This window comes from Cibotium barometz, chromosome 17 (genome assembly GCF_041138505.1).
Source record: "Cibotium barometz isolate CiBa-2024 chromosome 17, ASM4113850v1, whole genome shotgun sequence".
NCBI lineage: Eukaryota > Viridiplantae > Streptophyta > Polypodiopsida > Cyatheales > Cibotiaceae > Cibotium > Cibotium barometz.
This window is the reverse complement of record NC_141062.1, coordinates 978,380-998,779: the sequence shown is the minus strand read 5'-3', so window position 1 is coordinate 998,779 and position 20,400 is coordinate 978,380. Positions and strand designations below refer to the sequence as shown.

The 20,400-nt window shown below is 43.2% G+C and overlaps 2 protein-coding genes across 4 annotated transcripts in view; one reads left to right on the top strand and one right to left on the bottom strand.

The window, feature by feature from the left end:
• The first annotated feature begins 3,505 nt into the window (after positions 1-3,505).
• LOC147629565 (uncharacterized) lies at positions 3,506-4,924 on the top strand. Of its 2 annotated transcripts, XM_086811934.1 has the most exons (3): positions 3,506-3,665; positions 3,771-3,931; positions 4,037-4,924. In XM_086811934.1, the coding sequence occupies exons 2-3, from the start codon at positions 3,887-3,889 to the stop codon at positions 4,457-4,459; spliced, it is 468 nt and encodes a 155-aa protein (XP_086668060.1). In that variant the 5' UTR covers positions 3,506-3,665; positions 3,771-3,886; the 3' UTR covers positions 4,460-4,924. The 2 variants fall into 2 exon arrangements, with proteins under 2 accessions (XP_086668060.1, XP_086668059.1); XM_086811933.1 differs by having other exon boundaries at positions 3,506-3,931.
• Positions 4,925-5,193: 269 nt separating this feature from the next.
• The window catches only part of LOC147629563 (uncharacterized), a 51,798-nt gene continuing 36,591 nt past the window's right edge, over positions 5,194-20,400 (bottom strand). Inside the window, exons 1-5 of one of the 2 annotated variants that reach the window (XM_086811067.1) lie at positions 7,291-7,492; positions 6,813-7,157; positions 6,455-6,730; positions 5,953-6,336; positions 5,194-5,804 (exon numbers count right to left, since the gene is read on the bottom strand). In XM_086811067.1, the coding sequence (XP_086667193.1) occupies positions 6,024-6,336; positions 6,455-6,730; positions 6,813-6,988 (765 nt within the window). In that variant the 5' untranslated portion in view covers positions 6,989-7,157; positions 7,291-7,492 and the 3' untranslated portion in view covers positions 5,194-5,804; positions 5,953-6,023. Of the gene's footprint in view, positions 5,805-5,952; positions 6,337-6,454; positions 6,731-6,812; positions 7,158-7,290; positions 7,493-20,400 lie in introns of those variants that run through there. The other variant, XM_086811066.1, reaches the window with a different exon arrangement.

Genomic DNA, 20,400 nt, shown 5'->3' with positions numbered 1-20,400 from the left:
CGAAGAGCATGTTTATGATATACATATAAAGGCCAATCCATCATGCACTTGTCCAGACTTCATGGGAAGGGTGAAAAGCAAGAAGCAAATTCTAGGTCAGCCTAGGTTAGTGTTAGGAGGGTAGGGTGAGAGGGTCAGTTCAGGGGCCAGAAAGGACCCAAATGAGGGCCTAGTGGAGGGGCCAAGGCTAGCCAACCTTGGCCAAAATCTGGCCGACTAAAATTGGTTGGCCAATTTTGGCTGGCCGACCAATTTTGGCCAGCCAACTATGGCCAGATCTGGCCGGCTACCTGGGGCAGACTGCCCACTCCTCCTATATAACCCCCCGCTCTTAGCATCCAACTTCAAGGCAGCAGCAACAAGACAAGTGCAGCCCTCAGCCGCTCAGTTCTGAGCCGCTTCATCGCCCAGGGTAGCTCTTGCAGGGAAGATCCAGCGTGCAGCCACCTCTTCCTCTTCGGTGTGCACAGTTCGGGGACAGTTCCAGAAATGAAATTACCATGCAAGTGGATATGCTTTGTGAAGAGAAGTGACATTCGCTCCGTCTTTCAATCAGTTGTCCTCGACTGAAGTGCTTCTTCGTAAGCATCAAGAATGTCAGGAAACTCCTAAAACATTGACCTTTCCATCCATCTAACATCCATAGATGGAAATCTGTTGAACTTCAAGAGATTTCCATCCATCTAGCATCCGTAGACGGAAATCTCATTATCCTCCACTTCAGGGGGATCTTCTCAAACTGGGTCATGAGGAATATCAGGCTTTGATCAAATTGACATGAAATACATTGTGTATCTTCCTATGTGGTGCAAGATCTAGTCGAACTGAAGCTTGGTTAATAATCTTCAGTACCTTGAAAGGACCATAATATCTGAAAAAGAGCTTTAAGTAGATATTCTTTTGTCCCACTTTGTTTTTGAGCATGCCTTTTTCAAACTTTAGTAAAATCCATTGACCTTCCTTGATCTCAAAGGCCCTCCGTCTTTTATTTGCAGTTGCACTTTGTTTTTCTTGAGTCTTTTGGATGGTTGTGCGAACTTTGGCAAAGCGGAGGCATAATCCTCTACAAATTGATCAGTGGCAAAGATCTTATTCTTAGTTTGCATTAATGGAGTTGGTAAGGATGTACCATAGATGATTTGGAAAGGAGTTCCCCCCGTAGAAGAGTGTATGGTATTATTGTAAGCAAACTCAACTATGGGGAGATATTTTTTCCACATGGTCTGCTTATCTTGTACATAGATTTTGAGCAGATCAAGTAGAGTACTATTAGTAATTTCACTTTGGTCATCAGTTTGAGGATGAAATGCGAAAGAAAAACTTAGAATGGTTCTAAGATTTTCAAACAAGGCTTGCAAAAAATTACTAGTAAATTTAGTATCTCTATCAGAAACTATAGATTTAGGTATCCCATGATGTTTGAAGATGTACCTAATAAATAGGTGTGCAGCTTCTGGAGCTTTTAGTTGTTTCCGACATGGAATGAAATGAGCTTGTTTACTAAATCTATCTACTATAGTCCAAATCATGTCATGTCCTTGATTTGTGCTAGGAATTCCAGTAATGAAGTCCATGGTGATATGCTCCCATGGTCTTTCTGGAATAGGCACAGATTGTAGTAGTCCTTTGGGTTTTCTTCTACCATGCTTTGCCTCACTGCCGAAATTTCCTTCTCATAAATGTCATAATGAAGTTCAACATCTTTTAGCCTTCTACTTTCATAGGCTATTGCATGAGCATCTTGAACTAGAGCAGCTCCAATGCAATCGCCACTAGCATCCACTGCTACCAAGAAGGGTTTTCGTAAGTCAGGAATGATGAGAACGGGACTTGTGGTTAAGGCATGTTTGAGGTTTTGGAAAGCTTCCTTTTCTTTCGAAGCCCATCTAAACTTAACCTTCTTCTTGGTGAGATCATGTAGGGCAGCAGCTATCTTTGCAAAATGCCAAATGAATCTCCTATAATATGAGCATAGACCAAGAAATGATCTTACCTCATGAGGAGTCTTTAGCTCAGGCTATTCCAGAATTGCTTGTATCTTGGCTAGATCAAGGTTGATGCCGTACGTACGTACGGATCCGTACAGTACGGTACAGCCGTACGGTACGGTACGGTACCGTACTGTACGGATCCGTACGGAAACATTTAAAAAAAAATAAAGAATTGTGTGGCGTGGCGAGGCGCGTGTGGCGACCATGCGCTTGTGGATAAGCGACCAAAATTTGGGCATTTGTGTATACTTGCAAAATCGTGTGTACCTGCAAAACTCTGCAGAGCAAACTTCTTCGCTCTCTCTCACGCCCAGGCTTCATCATGCCGCGCAAGACTAACCCGAACTGGGTAATCCACACCAATTTCCTGAGGGTTGTTAACACCCCTTCTCAGCAAGGGTCAGGTACTCGGCTATGGGCATGCAAGTATTGTGGGGAGCAGTACACTAGCACCATAACTCGCGTCATCAAGCACATGACAGGTATCGGGTGCACCAATCAATGTGGTCCATGTGATAAAATACCACAAGCTGTGAGGGACCAATTGATTGCGGAGAATTGTCCTGCAATGGGTGGTGCAAGCAGTGTTAGAGGTGGTGAAAGTACGCAAGATGCTCTCCATGATGCTTTTATTGGAGATGTTACAGGTTCAGGTATAGTAGATGAGGGTGAAAGTCTTTCGGCTTCAGCCCAATCCACCACAGGCAGGAAGAGGGCACGTATTGCCGATGATGAGGACCTCCTGCCACAAGATGCGAGAGGTACAGGGGAGGCATCAAAGCAATCCACTCTGCGTTCTTGTATCTCATCACAAGCTTGGGTAAAGGAGTGGCAAAGGGTGGCAGAAATGGAGATTTGTCGTACTCTTATTGAGTGTAATATATCCTTCAATGTGTTAAGGACAAACCAATGGAAAAGAATGGTGAAAGCAATTGCGCAGGTAGGGCCTACTGAGACATGGACAGGTCTTGAGTATACGAAGATGCGTACATCCATGTTGGATGAGCAGAAGGCCTTGATGATTTTTGGCAGCAAGTTCATAGCCTTTCAGTTGCACTTAAGCCCGTGTATGTCCTTCTCCGACTTATAGACATGGAGGGCTCAACTTTGGGGCTGGTCTTTCATTTGTTTATGCAAATGAAAGACCATGTTGCTCAGTGCTCCATGATGACTGCTCAACGGTAAGCAATAGTTCTAATTTCTTCCTCTTTCTTTGATTTTTATGACTTCTCGATTCTCGATTCTCATGACATGTCAGGAGTCAGGACTGACATGTGTACACTTAGCACTATAACCTAAGACATGTATGTTCAATCTCTCATTTTCAGCCGAGGTGAGATCTTGGACATTGTAGACAAACGGTGGACATTCATGAGCCATCCCATCCATGCGATGGCTGCCATGCTCCATCCTCTCTACAGGTCGCCAGAGCTATGGAATAATACTGCTTTGAGCATGAAGCAGTCAGAGTATGTGGGAAGGATGTTCTCAGAGAAGGAGCAACTTCAGATCGATAGAGAGTTCACTACTTACATGAGTGGTATTGGTGCTTCATTTGCGAGACCTGTGTCATTGAGGAAGGAAGCCATGAAATTCCCTTTGACATGGTGGCACTCTTATGGAAGGGTTGGTCTTCCAAACCTTTCACGAGTTGCTCTTCGTGTTCTATCTCAGGTAACTTGTAATTAATCTCTAAAGTATAGTCTTCGGAAATGAAGATTGATGTTTTAGCATTAAAAGATTTACAAATTTGCTCGCATTGCACTCATTTTTGCACAGGATTGCTCAGCTGGAGCATGTGAGCGGAACTGGAGCTCATACTCTCTTATACACACTAAGATTCGGAATCGCCTTAGTACTTCTCAATTAGAGAGTTGGTGTATTGCAGAGCTAACATGAGGCTCGTGCGAAGCTACCATGCTTTGGGGTCACTGAAGCAGGTATAAATTGAAATTTGGACTCAAGAAGAACTTAGAAGTAGAAATTTTTTTCTAGTTCAATGAATATCCATTGTCCAATATGCAATTTGTGGCATGTTTAAACAGGTTGATCCAACACTACTCAAAATGGTAGATGAACCCAGCCCGGAGCTTGTGGATCGGCAGATTAGAGATGAGCAAGAGGAGATTTTGAGAGCTTTACATAGAGAGCTTGAGAGCGTGGATCGTTGTGTGACCCGCTCACGTGCACGATCTCTCAGCATTCCTCTACGCCAGGCAGCTCCAGATCCGGGCTCTGCGAGACGAGAGAGCATTCGCAGGGGAAAGCTTCCAGTTCGTCGCACCCAGCAGAGGCGTGCAAATGAGGCTGTCGAACTCATTCACACTCAGATTCCCGAGGCACATGACGAGGATGCACTGGAGCTTGTTGCTGCTGAGCCAGAGTTCGATGAAGAGGGCAATGGTATCAATGATGGAGGCATGCTCTCTTTAGAAGACTCATCATCTTCATCTGATGATGAGATTTGAGACTCTTGCGTCTAGACTCTAGAGTCTAGACAACTGTAGTGTTTCATTGTTTTGCTTTTTGCACTTGTGGGCCAGGACATGTGCTGGCAGCTGTAGACATGATATTTGTACTCTCTTTTATCATCTATGACTTTCATGGTTCTTGCTTATATCACTATGACTGTTAACATGAGGTATTGTGTAATGGGCTTGGTAACTGATAATTGATTTAAACTTTAAGTAATGAGGTTCAGTCTTTATTTTAAGTATTTTGGTTGCTATGTCTACAAAATATTCAGGTTTCTAGGACTGTTTACAAATGGTACGTACTGTTTACGTACCTTAAAATTTGTTCCGTACAGAAGTACGTTCCGTACGTACTGATAGCGTGCCGTACACTACGTACCTTACCACCTTGGGCTAGATCCATTTGGATACCATCTTTGGAGATAATATGGCCTAGATATTGGATTTCTCCTAGGAAGAATTCACTCTTCTTGCTGTTCCGCGTCACAATGAAACGTTTCATGATTTGGCTGAAACGTTTTATTAGTGGATTTTAGGTAATTTTTTAGCAAACACGTGAAATTTTGCATAATTTCAGGTATATAGTACAAGCACAAAGCTCTAATTGCATGCAAGAAGTTGTATGGCACAAAACAATTATGAAAATTGATAAATCTTTCATGAAAGATAAGTATCAACTACTGGTTCTTGAACAATTGAAAAAGCATAAACTTAGAAAGAGACTAAAGACATTGATCAGACTAAAGTCTTAAGCTTCCAATGCCGGGCAGTGAGACATTAATGTTTCTCAATAATCTTAAGACATCAACTATTGAACTGATCATAAATTATAAAGTCTTAAGCTTCCAAGCTACATAAACGAAAGTCATTCAAGCACTCCTTGTGTCAGAGGTCGTGTCCTCAGACTCATCCTTGTCAAACAGCAATGTGACCTGTGATGGATGTGGTGTATCCTCGGATGTTGACTCCTCTATGTGCTCCAATTCTCCCCTCATATGTAGCCCTATCCTGCCTCTGCCTCTGTCTGTACCTCGTCCTCTGCGTACATATTACTTCATGGGCCGAGCTTGAGAAGTACTGGCCACCATATCCCATGTTCTCTCAACCTCCTGCGGCTTGTGAAGTTGTCTCTCTACGCTGACGGGTCTGAGAGCGCATCTGTCGGTGGTGAAGACTCATAAGCTTCTCATGAAGGATATCATACGCATCGTCCTCCTCATGTACAAGCTGCAGAAGGGACTCATCGCCAGGGTGGACCTCTATATCCTCAGGCCTCACCTGTTGTGGCTCCCAACTAAGAACACCATCACCGTCGGGGCCTCGTAGTTTCTCCAGAAGCCTGAGATTTTAGTTCACGCACGTGAGTTGGTTTAACCGCTCCACGGTGAGTTTGCAAGAACCAAATTGTTTGTAGAATGCAATGAGCAAGATACTCAATTTTTAGTTCTATGAAATTTAACTTTCAGCCATTCTTGTTATGTGCTCACCTATTTCTTTTTCTCGTGTGAATGTCTGCCATAATGGTCCACACACGCTCCGCACACGAAGATGAGCAATCTTAGGAGAGCACTCTACATGCAATACTCCGCAATGTAAGATTCAGCCCACCAAATTTGGTCCACCAAGACAACAGCTCTGATTGATTTGCAACATCTAATGCAATGCTGCGTGCAAAGTTCCCCTTGGAGGCCCTGAATGCCATGAGATCATCCTCAAGGAAGTTCTGCACATCTAGCTTCTCTTCATAAACTTCCTCCACATATGCGGTCCATCCATCTAGCAAAATCCAGTTCGACTCTTGCTCCACATTTCTCCATCTAGGATGGAGTATGTGAGCAACACAATTGATGGGTTGCCTGAACCATCCCCACCTAGTATCGAATATATCCAACAATTGATCCACCTTGCAAAGTGAAAAAATATTTCATAAATGAAACATGTATGATCCAAATCCTAGAAGCTCCCTAGAATTGCAATGTGTTTTAGCACCTGTCAGGCCTGGGAAGAGCGCATTGTTGCAGTGCTGCCTGCACACATGTCATGTATTCATACAGGAGTCCCATTGTGCAACCCTCTCTATCTGTGAGACGAAGGACAATGTAGATGGAGAATATTGTTGCTTGTACAGAGTCAGCAACATTCCACCATTCATTATCAAGAATAGTCTCCTCAAATGTCTGTGATTGTGGCTTCACTTTGTCTGGCCAATCTATCCAATCTCTGCTCACTACCATGCGTTGGATGTCATGTCTGGACTTGCACAATCTGCAAAAAGGGATGTAGGGAACATGGTGATAATTGTGCATGATAACTATTCTTAGACATGATAATTGTGCAGTATACACACCTTGATAGAACCACATAAATGTATTCAAACCGTGTGAAGGAAGGCTTCTTCAACTCCCACCGGCAACGATATCTGAATATTGCCAGCACCCTAGGCCTACGGGTAATGAAGTTGATCACCTCCTGCGCTTTACTTACAACATCTGAGATCCAAGGAAGATTGCAAATGTCCTGCATCAATAAGTCTATGGACTGGCACAAGGTGTCCACATAATGGTGGGATAGTCGTCCATAACTCGCTCTCCCATATTCTTGCAGGCGGAATGATTATCTGTGATAACCTGCACCGCATTCTCTGGCCCTATCTCCTCTATTGCACGCTTGACATGTGAGTAGATATAAGCCCCTGAAAGTGTACATTGAAATTTAGAGGGACTAAAAAAAATATGTTTTTGCAACAAGCAATCGAAAAGATATTCCCTGAACAATCAATTTCAAGATTTGCCATGAAAGTTGCAAAAGGGAATGAGATATCTCACTTGTCATCACTGAAAGGCCGGGCAGTAAGACATCAATGTTTCTCAAAAAAATAGTGCCAACACAACATGTGACCAATATATTTGTGACATGTCGCTTGCGCATATCAGACCAACCATCCGACACAATGGCACAACCATATGTCCTCCAAGCATCTCGTAAGCCTCCAAGCTTCTGCCCAATCATTTCCACGTGTCCACAGAGTCGCGTAGTGCGAAGTGACTCTGAATTAGCGGGTGGGAGAGGAGAACCTGCTACTGCAGCCTTGGAAGTAGCTGCCACAAATCTCCTTGTAAGCACCAATTCTAGCCACATTGAAAGCAAGATTGTAGCTATAGAACAGCCTCTCCTCTGCAATCTCTGCTTCGAATTGTGGGCAAGGTCCCCAACTTTGCTGCAAAGTAGCATTGGCTCATGGCAAAGGCCGTGCCCTCTTGTGCTACCCCCTCCCAAGGAAGATGCATCACCAGGAGCAACACACGGTCCAGTATTTGATGTTGTGGGTGCAGGAGCAGGTGCATGTGCTGAAGAAGATCCCCCTGCATTAAGTCATGTAGGTGAAACAATAACCTCCTCGGTCTCTGAAATGTCTCGGCCAGTTTGTTGTGCCTTCAACTTCTCTCTAGCCACAGCTATATCTAGAGCCTCTGGCAAGATGGGTGGCTCCAATGAAGGAAGAAATCGAATATACCCCTCTCAAATACTCTCTGGAACATTGGCATAACCCTTGCTGCCTCTACCTCCATCTGATAGAAGATGGGCTCTCACGCGAGTGTCTCTTGCTCTGTGAAAAGAGATCCACAGTATTTGCAAACACTTTTCCTTGTGCTGGATCGAGGGTACCGTATGATCTCAACAGTATCCAACCAAGCATCTCTCAGTGAAGCTTTCCTTCCCATTGTGCACACTGCACAGTGCAACCTGTAGGAAAATCTCCATTTGCATGAGACAAACTTGGAGTCTGCAGAAGAAGGAAACAATATTCCTATGTCTTCGTGTATGTGGCTGCCTACAACGCGTGAACTGAAGCAGATTGGAGTGAAACATACAATGGAACATTGCAGCCTGCACGTGGGAGAATGTTGTGCGTCACACTTTCACCTGTACGCGTGTTCTCAAGGCTTGAAGGCTGTTCTCGGCAAGGTGTACTCGGCAGGGTCAAGGCTGTCCTTGGCAAGCGTGCACGCCTGAGGAAGCGTCAATTGGCGTGCGTGAGAAAGGGTGGCGCGAAAGTACGCGCGGCATTGTTTTTTAAGCATTTTTTAAAGGGTTGAAAGTTGGGCAAAAAAGGTGGCCATTTCACAGGTTTCAATGAAACGTTTCAACGTTTCGAACTGGCTGAAATGCGTTTCATTGTGACGAAGTTGCTGTTTATCAAAAGACAATTTTGTGATAGGACTTTGAATACAATTTTCAAATGCTCTATGTTCCTTGTCATTCTTACTGAAGATCCTCCCAGATGATCAAAAATGTCATCTATTCGGGGAATAGGAAAACGGTTTTTGATGGTCTGTTTATTCAAGGCCCTATAGTTTACACACATCCTGAAAGATCCATCTTTCTTGAGGACTAGTAAGACAGGAGAGCAGAAAGGGGAACTACTAGGTCATTCTAGGCCTTTCTCCAAAACTTCTTGAACTTGCTTGAAGATCTCATCTTGTTGGGTTTGACTGACTCGGTATGGAGGTCTATTGGGTGGAGAACATCCAAGAACTAAGTCAATCTTATGGTCTTTGTACCTTTTTGGTGGAAGCTAACTAGGTAACTCTTGTGAGAAACTATTTGCAATTTGTTTAAGAAAATTCAACCTTTCTTGACTAAGTGGATTTGTCAAAACCTCTTGTGGGTCCTCGTTTCAGCAACATAAATAAGGAAAGAACATATCCCTTTTCTAATAACTATTGAGGATCGTAAATGGCTTACCATAGGAATAGTATTTCATGAAACTCCAACTGAAATGCTCACATCTCGATCCTTGTGTTGAATGGTCAAGATATTCTTTACACAATCAATTCGAGGGTTGACTTTCTTATGCCAAGGCATTCCGAGTATAACATTAGCACCTTGGATCGGGGCAATCATAAAAGATAGGTGATCAAGATACCCTTGAATATGAACATCCTGAGTTTGCCAACGAGAGGGTACACCTTTTCTTCATGACACTTGAAAGCACCAAGTGCCTCTTGTGCTTCACCTTTGTCTTTAGTAGCTATGCCCAAACTTTGTGCTAACTCATACGATATAAAGTATGTGTTGCACCTTCATCAAGTAAGAAAAGGGCTGAATGATCTTTTACCTGGCCCCAAGTTTTAAGCAAACTATGGGCTGATAAGCAAAACTTCAGAGAAATGCGTCTTCCAGCAAGATAATGGTGGCTGTAATTAGATCTGATAGTAGCAACAAATGCGGCTGGCGGGTAGCAATCGAATGCCCTATAGTCTCTACAGCCCATCCTTACGACCAGACTCGTGGTGACAACGTAGCAGGGATACACATTGCTGGTAGATTCGGTGAGGCAGTAGCTGCATCACGTGCAATGTGCAGACAGTAGCAAGTACTATATCAATACAAGAGAAGACTCCCAGCAGTAGTAGCAGAACCGTAACATGCCTTTGAGAGTGGTAATCTGAAGAACGCAGCAACTCCCAAGGTCTGTACTGGAGATCAGGACTGAAAAATCCAAAATCGGTTGGAAATCAACGTTGCACAGTAGGATAGAACCCAAACAGCTTTTAACAAACCTTGAATATCCCGGTCTATTGATAAACAATCACAGTTGTAGATACTACGGATTCTGGAAATCCAAGCAATGATATAACAGTAGCAGCAATAGATAACTAGCCACGAGATACGAAGAAATGCGTCAGCATAACTGTATGATAGCCGCTCCAGAAACACCCGGCAAGGATGAACATTAGAGACTCCAACTGGTAAGCGAAGGAAAGTGGAGAGATGAGCAGCCTTGCTCTCATACCATATAGAAAAACATGGTGAGGGTGAGACAATCAAGAAACAATCATATGATGGAGACTGATGGACACAATGTACTGTATTGTAGATGATGAAAGATGCAAGTACAAGGTGCCATTTTATAGGCTGGGCAAGCCTCACACATGACATCGCAAGTGATGTCATACGCACAGAATCTAATCTACCTCTATCTACACCCACTTGCCCAGAAGCTACGAAAGGATAATTTTGGACAATGTTTGCCCACTTGCTTTAGTCTTTGCTTCATAATCTTAAAATATATCCAGTCCCCTTCTTTAAAGTTGACATCTCTTCTTGATTTATTGGCTTGCCAGGTGTATGCTTCCTGTGCTTTGGCAAGGCGCTCTTTGAGAGACTCAATTATCTCTGAAAATGTTTCTGTGGTCTTGTTGGCCTCAAAGGAAGGCGATACCATTCTTGTCAGAAGTGACGAGAAACGACGGCCAAATGTTGCCTTGTTTGGAGTTCGACCAATGCTAAATGAATGAGTGTCGTTGAGGATGGCTTGAACCAAAGGAAGATAATGCTCCCATTTTGACTGCCTGTCTCATGGCAATACGATTTGAGAATATCAAATGCGAGCTAATTGTATATTTCTGTCTGGCCATCTGTTTGCGGATGGAATGCACTAGATAGATGCAACTTGGTCCCAAAATTATCGAACAATGCTCTCCAAAAATTTGAAGTAAACTTCGGATCCCTGTCTGATGTTATTGTCCTTGGCAGACCTCCGATGGGGTACTAATGGCGGATGAACAGGCGAGCGATGTCTTTAGCTATGGCCATTTGCTTGCATGGGATCAGCATGCAGAATTTACTGAATCAGGCCACAATGGTAATGCACTGTGTGTTTTGAGATCCAAATGCAGTGAGAAGAGGTCCAACAAAGTCCATACTGATATCCTGAAAAGGACCATTTGGAATTGGCAAAGGTTGAAGTAACTCTACCTGTTTTGTATGAGATACCTTCACTTTCTGGCATATTTGACATGCTTGGACATATTGATAGACATCCCGTCTCATCTTTGGCCGATAGAATGATCGCTCAAGTTTCTCTAGTGTACTGTTGATACCATGATGCTCTCCAATGAGAGAATCATGAGCATCATGGAGAAGTGCCTGTCGCTTTTCCCTGAGAATGCACAGTCGGTTCTTGTAAAATAACCAGCCATCATGAATGGTGTAGTGACCCGGTTTTGATTGTAGGGGGAATCTAAATTGAATCCCGAATTCCAAAGAATCCTCGTATTGTGTCTTCATACCATCGAGATCTTTTCCTTGTATTTCACAAGCACAGTGGACTCTTACAAATTTTGAATTCTACTGAGAGTATCGACAACGGGATTATTTGAGCCACAGATGTATTCAATCATATGTTGCATGTGCGGAAGCCTTGCTGTACTGATCCACAGCGCTAAGCATACTTAAGAACATTGATGCTAATTACTTATGATTAAGACACAGAGGAGAGAGAAGAAGAGAAAGATTAGTGTTCAGGTTTTCTTGTATTACTACAAAAAGGTAACTTAGTGCTTGTACATGATGTAGGCCTGTGGTCAGCCCCAATGGGGTTGACCTGGGCCCTTCTACTTATGATCTACTACTGACATGGATGATAGATGACTGAACTTCTGAAATATGACTTATCTTATGCTGAAAATGACTACATGCTTATATATATTGCTATGATGCCAGTCGGCTAGCTGAATATATTGTTGGCTTGGTGCTTGGACAAAACCTGGATTAAATTCTGATTATCTTCTGATTTTCTGCCCACACATGCTGCCCTTCTTGTAGCCCATGGCCGACTACTAGAGGGAGCTTTGGCTGCCAGCCGACAGCACCCTGTGCACTCCCATGAGATGATGCATATGCTGTTGATGCTGCTGAAGGTGACTTTGATGATGATGTTGACTATGCTACTGATGTGCTGCCTATGCTGATGGTGCTATAGACCAAGGTGATGGCCCTGATGCTGATGATGAAGATGACGGTGATGATGATGACTTTGAGCTGACACTATATGCATGTCCTAATTGTTGCCCTAATCAGGGATTAAGCCAGTTCATGCCGAAGATTAGGCATGGCACGGGCGTGCACGTGACATACTTCCAAACTGTTGGAAGATTTGACTCCATCTGGCCTGTCTATCACTCCATTGGGCACTAGGCATGGTCTTTAACCATTTCAGTGCCTGGTGATCTGTCTTAATGGTAAACTCTCTTGTAAAGGAAGTGTTTCCAATGTTTAAGTGCTGTCATCACCCCCAATAACTCCTTGTTATACACAGAATAATTCTTTTTTGCATTATTTAATTTGCGGCTGTAATAAGCCATTGGGCGCCCTTTCTACTGGAGGACAGCTCCTATGGCTAAATTGTTGGCGTCGATGATTACCTCAAAAGGATCATCCCATGAAGCCAATTTGAGAACAAGAGATTGAGGGGCCACTTTTTTCATTGCATGAAATGCCTCGAGTGCTTTGCCCATGACTGCCACTTCTTCACGCCCTTGAGTAGATCGGTGAGAGGAGCTGCAAGGTCGGAAAATTTGTTGATATGGGTACTATATGCTTGGCACAGACCCACAAAAGAGTGGATCTCTTGTGCACTCTTAGGCACATCCCATTTGAGAATTGCCCGTACCTTTTCAGTGTCTAGGCTAATCCTGTCAGAATTGATGACATATCCTAGATAATGGATTTCTTTTGCTCCAAATTCGCTCTTTTTTGCATCATGTAGAGCACATTGTGTCGTCGCAAAAGTTGTAAGACCTTCTCGACATCCTGCACATGCTGCTTTGCAGTGGCAGAAAAAATGAGTATATTATCTAAAACGATGAACACGCATTTTCCTATGAGCCCCACAAATACTGGAGACATCATCTTGTTAAACGTTGCAGGTGCATTGGTGAGACCAAATGGGATCACCACAAACTCGTAATGGCCACGTTTCGTCCTGAAGGCTATTTTTTGGAATGTGAGTTGTAAAGATCCGAACCTGATGATAGCCACTTTTGAGATCTATCTTTGAAAAGAACTTTGCACCGTTGAGTCGCTGAAGGATATACTCAATCCTGGGCATTGGGAACCTATTCTTCACTGTGAGCTTATTAAGAGCCCTGTAGTCCATGCATAATCGTGCGGACTTGTCTTTCTTCTGCACAAACCAGATAGGTGCAGCAAAGGGCGAGGATGACGGCCGGATAAATCTAGCACGGAGTAGCTGGGAAAGTTGATGCTCTAGTTCGCTCTCCAGTGCCTTAGAAAGGCGATAGGGGAACTTACTGGGTGGTTCTGTCCCGGGGACCAACTCAATGCGATGATCCTTAGGACGACTGGCTGGGAGCTGTAGTGGAAGATTATCCTTTAGCATGATGTCCTGAAACTGTGCTAGGAGACCATCCAACTTTAGTGTTAATGGGATTGCTGATTGAACAACGGATTGTTGGCTACCTACATAAATCAATGCACACTTGGCTCCCTTTCTGATAGCTCGTTGGGTCCCTGGATGTGTGAAATTAGGAGAATACCTGGAATGTTCCTACCCTCGCAAATTAGGACTGGCTCAGGAACACCATCAACAATCGTGAAAGTATCTTGCCTCCAATTAGGGGTGTGTGCTTACTCCCTAAACCATTGAATGCCGAGAATCATATGGCACCCCAAAAGAGGTGAGACAATGAAGTCTCGTTGAAATGTGGTCTTTTGAACCATGAATGAGAATTGTTGAGCCTTATGAGAGATGTGTGTGCGAAGACCGGATGTGAACCCGTCTATGTCCAGATGTGGGATACAAGAGTATAACTCATCTTTTTAGCCAACTAAGGAGAAATGGCATCCTCAGAGCTATCCATGTCAAAGAGAACAATGAACTGTTGTTCCTTTGATGTGCCATAAGCACAAATGAGGGCTTTCTTTTGCTCCTCAACCTCGCCCTCTTACTTATTGTCAAATTCCACTGTAGGTACGGCATTTAAGGCGGGCAGGAGTTGGATTGCATTGGTGGCCAATATGTTAGGTGTAGCTATAGCTGTTGCGGTGGCTACTGTGGAGGCAGAGGCTTTGGTTGCTTGCGGAGTCTGCCACTTGGTACAATCTTTCTTACCATGCCCCACAGTGTGATAGAAGAAACATCTGTTCTCCCCCAGATATCCACCAATGATGTCCTCCTTGACCTTTTCCTCAGGTGTTTTCTTAGGCACAAATGTTCTATTCTTCTTGTCTCTTGAAGTGCTCTGGGATTCTTTCTTATTATCTTTGCTATTTTGAGCCCCCTTTCCCTCCTGAGATAATGAGTGTTGATTGTGAATAATTGTTGTTGGGGTTTGGAGCTAGTCTGGGGCTGCTTGGGCTTACCTCCGTTTAGCATCATTTCTTGATTTTGAGCAAGAGTAAGAGCTCTGTCATAAGATTGTGGCTCAAAATTATGTACAGTAAACCTAATGTTTGTATTTAGACCTCTAATGAATTGTTTCAATTTATCCTCCTAGGATATACCTCTAACTGTTGTGTTGACGTGAATACTTTATTAGAGTAAGCTAGCTGTTAGCAGTCATCTCCTGTCTGTATAGTATACCAGGGCCTCTGTTGTGGGTATGCCCGCCCATTTTATGTGTTCCCCCATTTTTCCTCACTTTCCATAGTATTTTCCCATTTTTGCTGGGTGTGGGAGGACTGTTTTCTCGCTGTCAGCTGTATCAATTGTTGGCCGACTGATTCTGTGCTACTCGACCTATTCTACAGTGCTGGCCAACTGAGCTTATGCTGGCCGACTGTGTCTTTTGCTGGTTGTGAGCATCTATTGTTGCTGTCGGTTGTTTATGGGCTGGCCGACCGGCAGCCTGGGGCCATATATATTGTTGGCCCTCACCCTTCCATTGTATCATTTCCAGGATTTTCCAGTATATATAGCGAGTTTATACAGCTTCTCTCTCCCTCTCTCGTTTGCGTTTTGCTCTCTACAGCAGTTGTCTTCATTTCCGCTGTGCATTCTGACATGATATCTCTGCCCCAGGTGGCTTGAAGCTTGGAGACAGTGGGACCTCGAGGGTTTGCTGATTTGTGGTGCTGATTGGAGATTGCTTGGGCTGTTCGGGAGTTGGAGATTGGGTAGAAGGCGGCCATCATCGTTGGACAGCCACCTTGCATACTATTTGCAACCTCTTCTTCATTTTTTTTCCACCCACCCCACAAAGACCAACAACTGTCAAGGATGCAATGATCTTGGCTGAAGTATATGAAGAAAAGTGTACGCAAATACATGGGTGAACCGTCGGCCAGATTATGGGTCAAATGCTTTCACAAAGTCATCTCCTACCACTCCAAATGTACCCAAATTTCCTACCGTCCATGGTGGTGGTGGAAAACCATACAATTCGGATGCTTCCAAGGGCGGAAATACTTCTTAAAAGCCTTCACAAGCGGGTGCAAAGCTAACTAATGATGGGGTCACCAAGACCAAATTTGTGAAGGAACGCATTAATGAGATGAGGGACAAAAACCTATGCTACAAATGTAGTGGGAAGCATAGCAAGGATCATTGGAAGGAGTGCAAAGCCCGCAATGTCAAGATTAATATAGTTTACTTGGAGGTGGTAGATGACACTAATGACAAAAAAGTGGAGCCATTTGAAGAGCCATGTGAGTTTGTGGATGCCGACTATTCTTTAGATCCGGATGGGGAGTTTCCTTTTGATCCCGGTGGCTCTTTTGGTAATCTTTATGATTATGATGATGGCTTACCTCATACTTTGGATGCTACAAATGCATATGAACACAATACTTATCTTTGTTCCATATCCAATGAATCTTATGCCAGTTTCAAAGGGGCACATATATTGAGATTCAAGGCTAAGGTCAAGGGAAGAGATGCATTTTTGTTGGTGGACAGCGGTAGCACACAGTTTGAAATCTGAAATTAAACCCGGATGCATTGGCAATGAAAAGAAAAGTTGAAGTAGCAAACGGGGATAGCATGGATTGCACAATGATTTGCAGAAATGTGGAATTGATGCTCTCAAAAGAGTACACTAGCAAAGCTGAATTGTTGGCGCTCGATATGGGACTCATTGATATGGTTTTGGGGCGTGATTGGCTATCAACTCTTGGAACCTTTTCCATGAATTTGTGTAACATGCGGAAGCTCTGAGAGTCTTCTTTCAGCCCTAAACACCACTTAGAACATGTTGATGCAAAAACGCAGACAGAAGGGAGAGTAGAGAGAGAGAGAGAGTTGGAAATTCAGTATATTCATATGGTTCAAAAAGGTACCCTACATCTACAGCCATAGGTTGCCTTCGGAATCCGCCACCCTTCGCTTTTATAACCATGCGATTCGCTTTTCTCCAAAAAAACTAAAAGCAAATAGTAAAACGCATGCTTCTTAAAATATTAATATTTTAAGTCATCAAAGGTTATAAAACCTTATAAACTCAAAATCCCTTTTTGTCTGGGCTGGCCACATATGGGTTTCCTTTTCATATCCAAGCTAATGCCGTTCACACTGTCCATCCCGTGCCCGTGCCCACGTGCTTGTTGTCCAGAGAAAAACACAGGGTCGTAACACATGCAGCCGACAGCATCCTTCCAAGTCCTTCTCCTAGTCCAATACTGCGACATCTGCACTCTGTGCTCCAAATCCTGGTTCTAGTCATCTTTTTCTGGTTGCCCCTTTTGGACTAGTTTTTGGACATGTCCATGGGCAAACTTGCACATGACAATTTGAAGCAAGGCTTTTTGAGGTTTATGCATGGGAAGGAGACCATTACATTGCATGATTTTGGCACCTCAAAGTTAACCTTGATCAATAGCACACAACTCAAGAGGGAATTGAAGAAGAGTGACTATATGTATGTTTTACAGCTTTGTAAGGATGAAGACAATGAAAAAGAGAGCAAAGTTACACATGAGGACATGAAGAAGTTACTTAAAGAGTATGAAGATGTGTTTCATATGCCCAAGTGCTTGCCACCAATGAGAGAGGTTGATCATGCAATTGAGTTGGAGTCAAATGCAAGGCCGGTCAACAAACCTCTATATAGGTTGTCAAAAGTCTAAAAGGATGAAGTGGCAAAGCAAGTTAAAGAGCTCATTGATATTGGTCGGGTGGAACCAAGTCAATCGCCATTTGCATTGCCCGTTTTATTGGTGAAGAAGAAGGATGGGACTTTTAGAATGTGCATTGAATATCGGGATGTTAACAAAATTACCATCAAGAATAGGTACCCAATTCCAAGAATTGATGATCTTTTGGATGAATTGAAGGAGGATGCCAAGTTCTTCACCAAGATTGACTTACGGTCCGGTCACCACCAAATAAGAATGAAAAGTGGGGATGAGCAGAGGACGGCATTTCGTACCGAAAGAGGTCTCTATCATTTCATAGTGATGCCGTTTGGTTTATGTAATGCGCCGGCCACTTTTCAAGCATTGATGAACAAAGTGTTACAACCATTCCTCTTCAAGTTTGTGTTGGTGTTTTTCAAAGATATCTTGGTGTATAGCAAGAGTGAAGAGGAGCACTTGGTTCATGTGAAGGAGGTATTTGGAAAGGCCTATGGAGGGAAGTCAAAGAATATGTTGCTAAGTGTATGCCTTGTCAATTCAACAAGGATCCCACACACAAGTTCGGTGGTTTGCTTCAGCCTTTACCCATTCCGTAGGGTAAATGGACGCATATTGCTATGGATTTCATTACCAGCTTGCCTTCTACCAAGAGGGGATGGGATAGCATCTATGTGGTGGTTGACCGATTGACAAAAGCTGCCCATTTTGTACCAACAAAAGTGAGACACTCGGCATCTATGGTCAGGGTTGTTTCTGTACGGTGTACGACGGCTTATCGTATGGAATACTGTACGGTACGATACCGTATGTACACTTACGAAATTTTTTCAAGAAAAAAATATTTATTTTTTCAAATTTCTTTTTCAAAAAAAAATATTTTTTGGGAGGTAATGGTCTTTTTTTTTTCTTATCTATGGCTGTTTGAGCTTCCTCTATACTATGATGCTTTCCTCCTTTCTAAAATACTCCATATTTATAAGTATTTTTTTAAAACACCTTATTTTATCGTACGATAAGGAAAATTTTTTATATCGTACCATATTTTCTTGTACCGTATCGTATCGTACGAAGCATACGGTATTATACTTGACAACTATGTCTATGGTGGCACACCAATTCATGAAAATGTGTTCAAGTTGCATGGTATGCCGCAACAAATAGTGAGTGATCGAGATGTGAAGTTTATGGGCACATTTTGGCGTACATTGTTTGATAGCATGGGCACTAAGTTGACTCCTAGTACGGTCTATCACCCGGAAACCGATGGTCAAACCGAAAGGGTCAAAAAAGTGGCTTGAGACTTACTTGAGACATTATTGCTATAAAACGCAACATGCATAGGATGATTGGTTGCATTTGGCGGAGTTTGTCTACAATAGCACGTATCATAATAGTATTGGAATGTCGTCTTTTGAGGCATGTATGGCTATAAGGTGCATGTACAGATTGTAGCATTTAAGTAAGAGAATGCAAATCCACATGCAAGGGATGAAGTGTAAAGAATGCAAACTCTTTTGTAAACATGCAAAGAGAACATCAAGAAGTCTCAAGAGAAGACGAAGCATTATGAAGATGCATATCGAAGGCCATTGGAATTCAAAGAAGGAGACTTTGTGTTCTTGAGGATACCTAAGACTCAATATGGATCTCTCAAAGATAGTACCAACACAAAGCTTGCACACCGTTATTATAGGCCATATAAAGTATGAGGAGAATTGGTGAAGTGGCTTATCAATTGTTACTTCCATCTACTACAAGAATACATGATGTCTTTTACGTATCACATTTGAAGGTATATGTTGGCCCTGAAATGCAAGTATTGGATGAGCTTTCACCCATGAGTGAAGATGGCATGGTGGAGTACATACCCGAGAAGGTGTCGGGAGAAAGAGAGAAGGTGTTACGTAACCGCACTTTGCATGAATACCTTGTCAAGGGGAAAGGTTTACCTCAAGATGAAGCAACATGGCAGCCCGCCTCTATGTTGGAGGGGATGGAACACCTTTTTGATGCATCTGAGGTGCATTCTTGAGCCAAAACAGAAAAAACAGCTTGCTGTAATATACTGTTATGAGGCGTAAAAGAGGCTCACATGGATGCAATTGACATATACACTTCTTAGCCATGATTAGCAATGTGTTGGGGAGCATTTCATGAAGTTTTGGAGGTCTCAAAGGCTCAAATGATGCTCTTTTGGACAACTTTGGCAAAGAAGTGTGAAGTGATTCATATTGATGTTTATGCAAACCATCCATGCTATGGTTCTACTTTGAGCATGTTTCGAGGACGAAACATATTTGGGTGGGGATGGTTTGTAATGAAGCGGTGGATACGACTTGTACATATGAGGCCAAGAGCCAAGCATAAGTGTATTGGGCCAAAGGGCCAATTGTAATTGAGGGCCATAGGCTTATGGGCCAAAGGCCAAGTGGGGATGGACACTAATAAGTGTGTGAAAAGGGGGCCATTGTATATAGGCCAATGTGAATAGCTAATCACAATTAACTCATACTAATCAAATTTACAAGCCAATCAACTTTCATTGCAATCTTGCCCTTCTCCCTACTCATGGATGGTGCTCCTACCATGTTGTTACTCTATGCTTTGAGTGGCCATAGCTAGTTCTTTACATTTTGGCTTGCACGATCTTCTCCGAGTTTATGAAGAAGTGAATAGCCATAGAATCCACATTCTTCCGGACCCCGAAAGCTCACACAACTTTGTTAATTACAAACTTGTGCAGAAATTGGGTCTGGAAACGATGCCTAGCGATCATACCTACGAGGCACGCCTACATGCGGATCGGCAAGTGTGGGATTGAAAGGTGGAGAAGCTATTGATCCGGATCATAGTCACCAGAAACATTTGGGGTTTTTGGGATTTCGGAGCAAAACGTTTCGGCCTTCGGCTAAGAAACGCCAAGGTTTCGGTTTTTTTTCTATATCTCAAAGTGAATACGTGGTCATACAGGATAAGCCAGGGTGAGGAAGATGAGTTGGCCAAACAACTCGCAGATTATTTGAGGATCGGTTGGATCCGTCGAAGTAAATCACCTT

Bases quoted from the DNA above. Each gene is read 5' to 3' on its own strand.
- LOC147629565 (XM_086811934.1), top strand. From the start codon at position 3,887: ATGAGGCTCGTGCGAAGCTACCATGCTTTGGGGTCACTGAAGCAG. The intron at 3,932-4,036 runs GTATAAATTGAA...ATGTTTAAACAG, and splicing joins CTTTGGGGTCACTGAAGCAG to GTTGATCCAACACTACTCAA.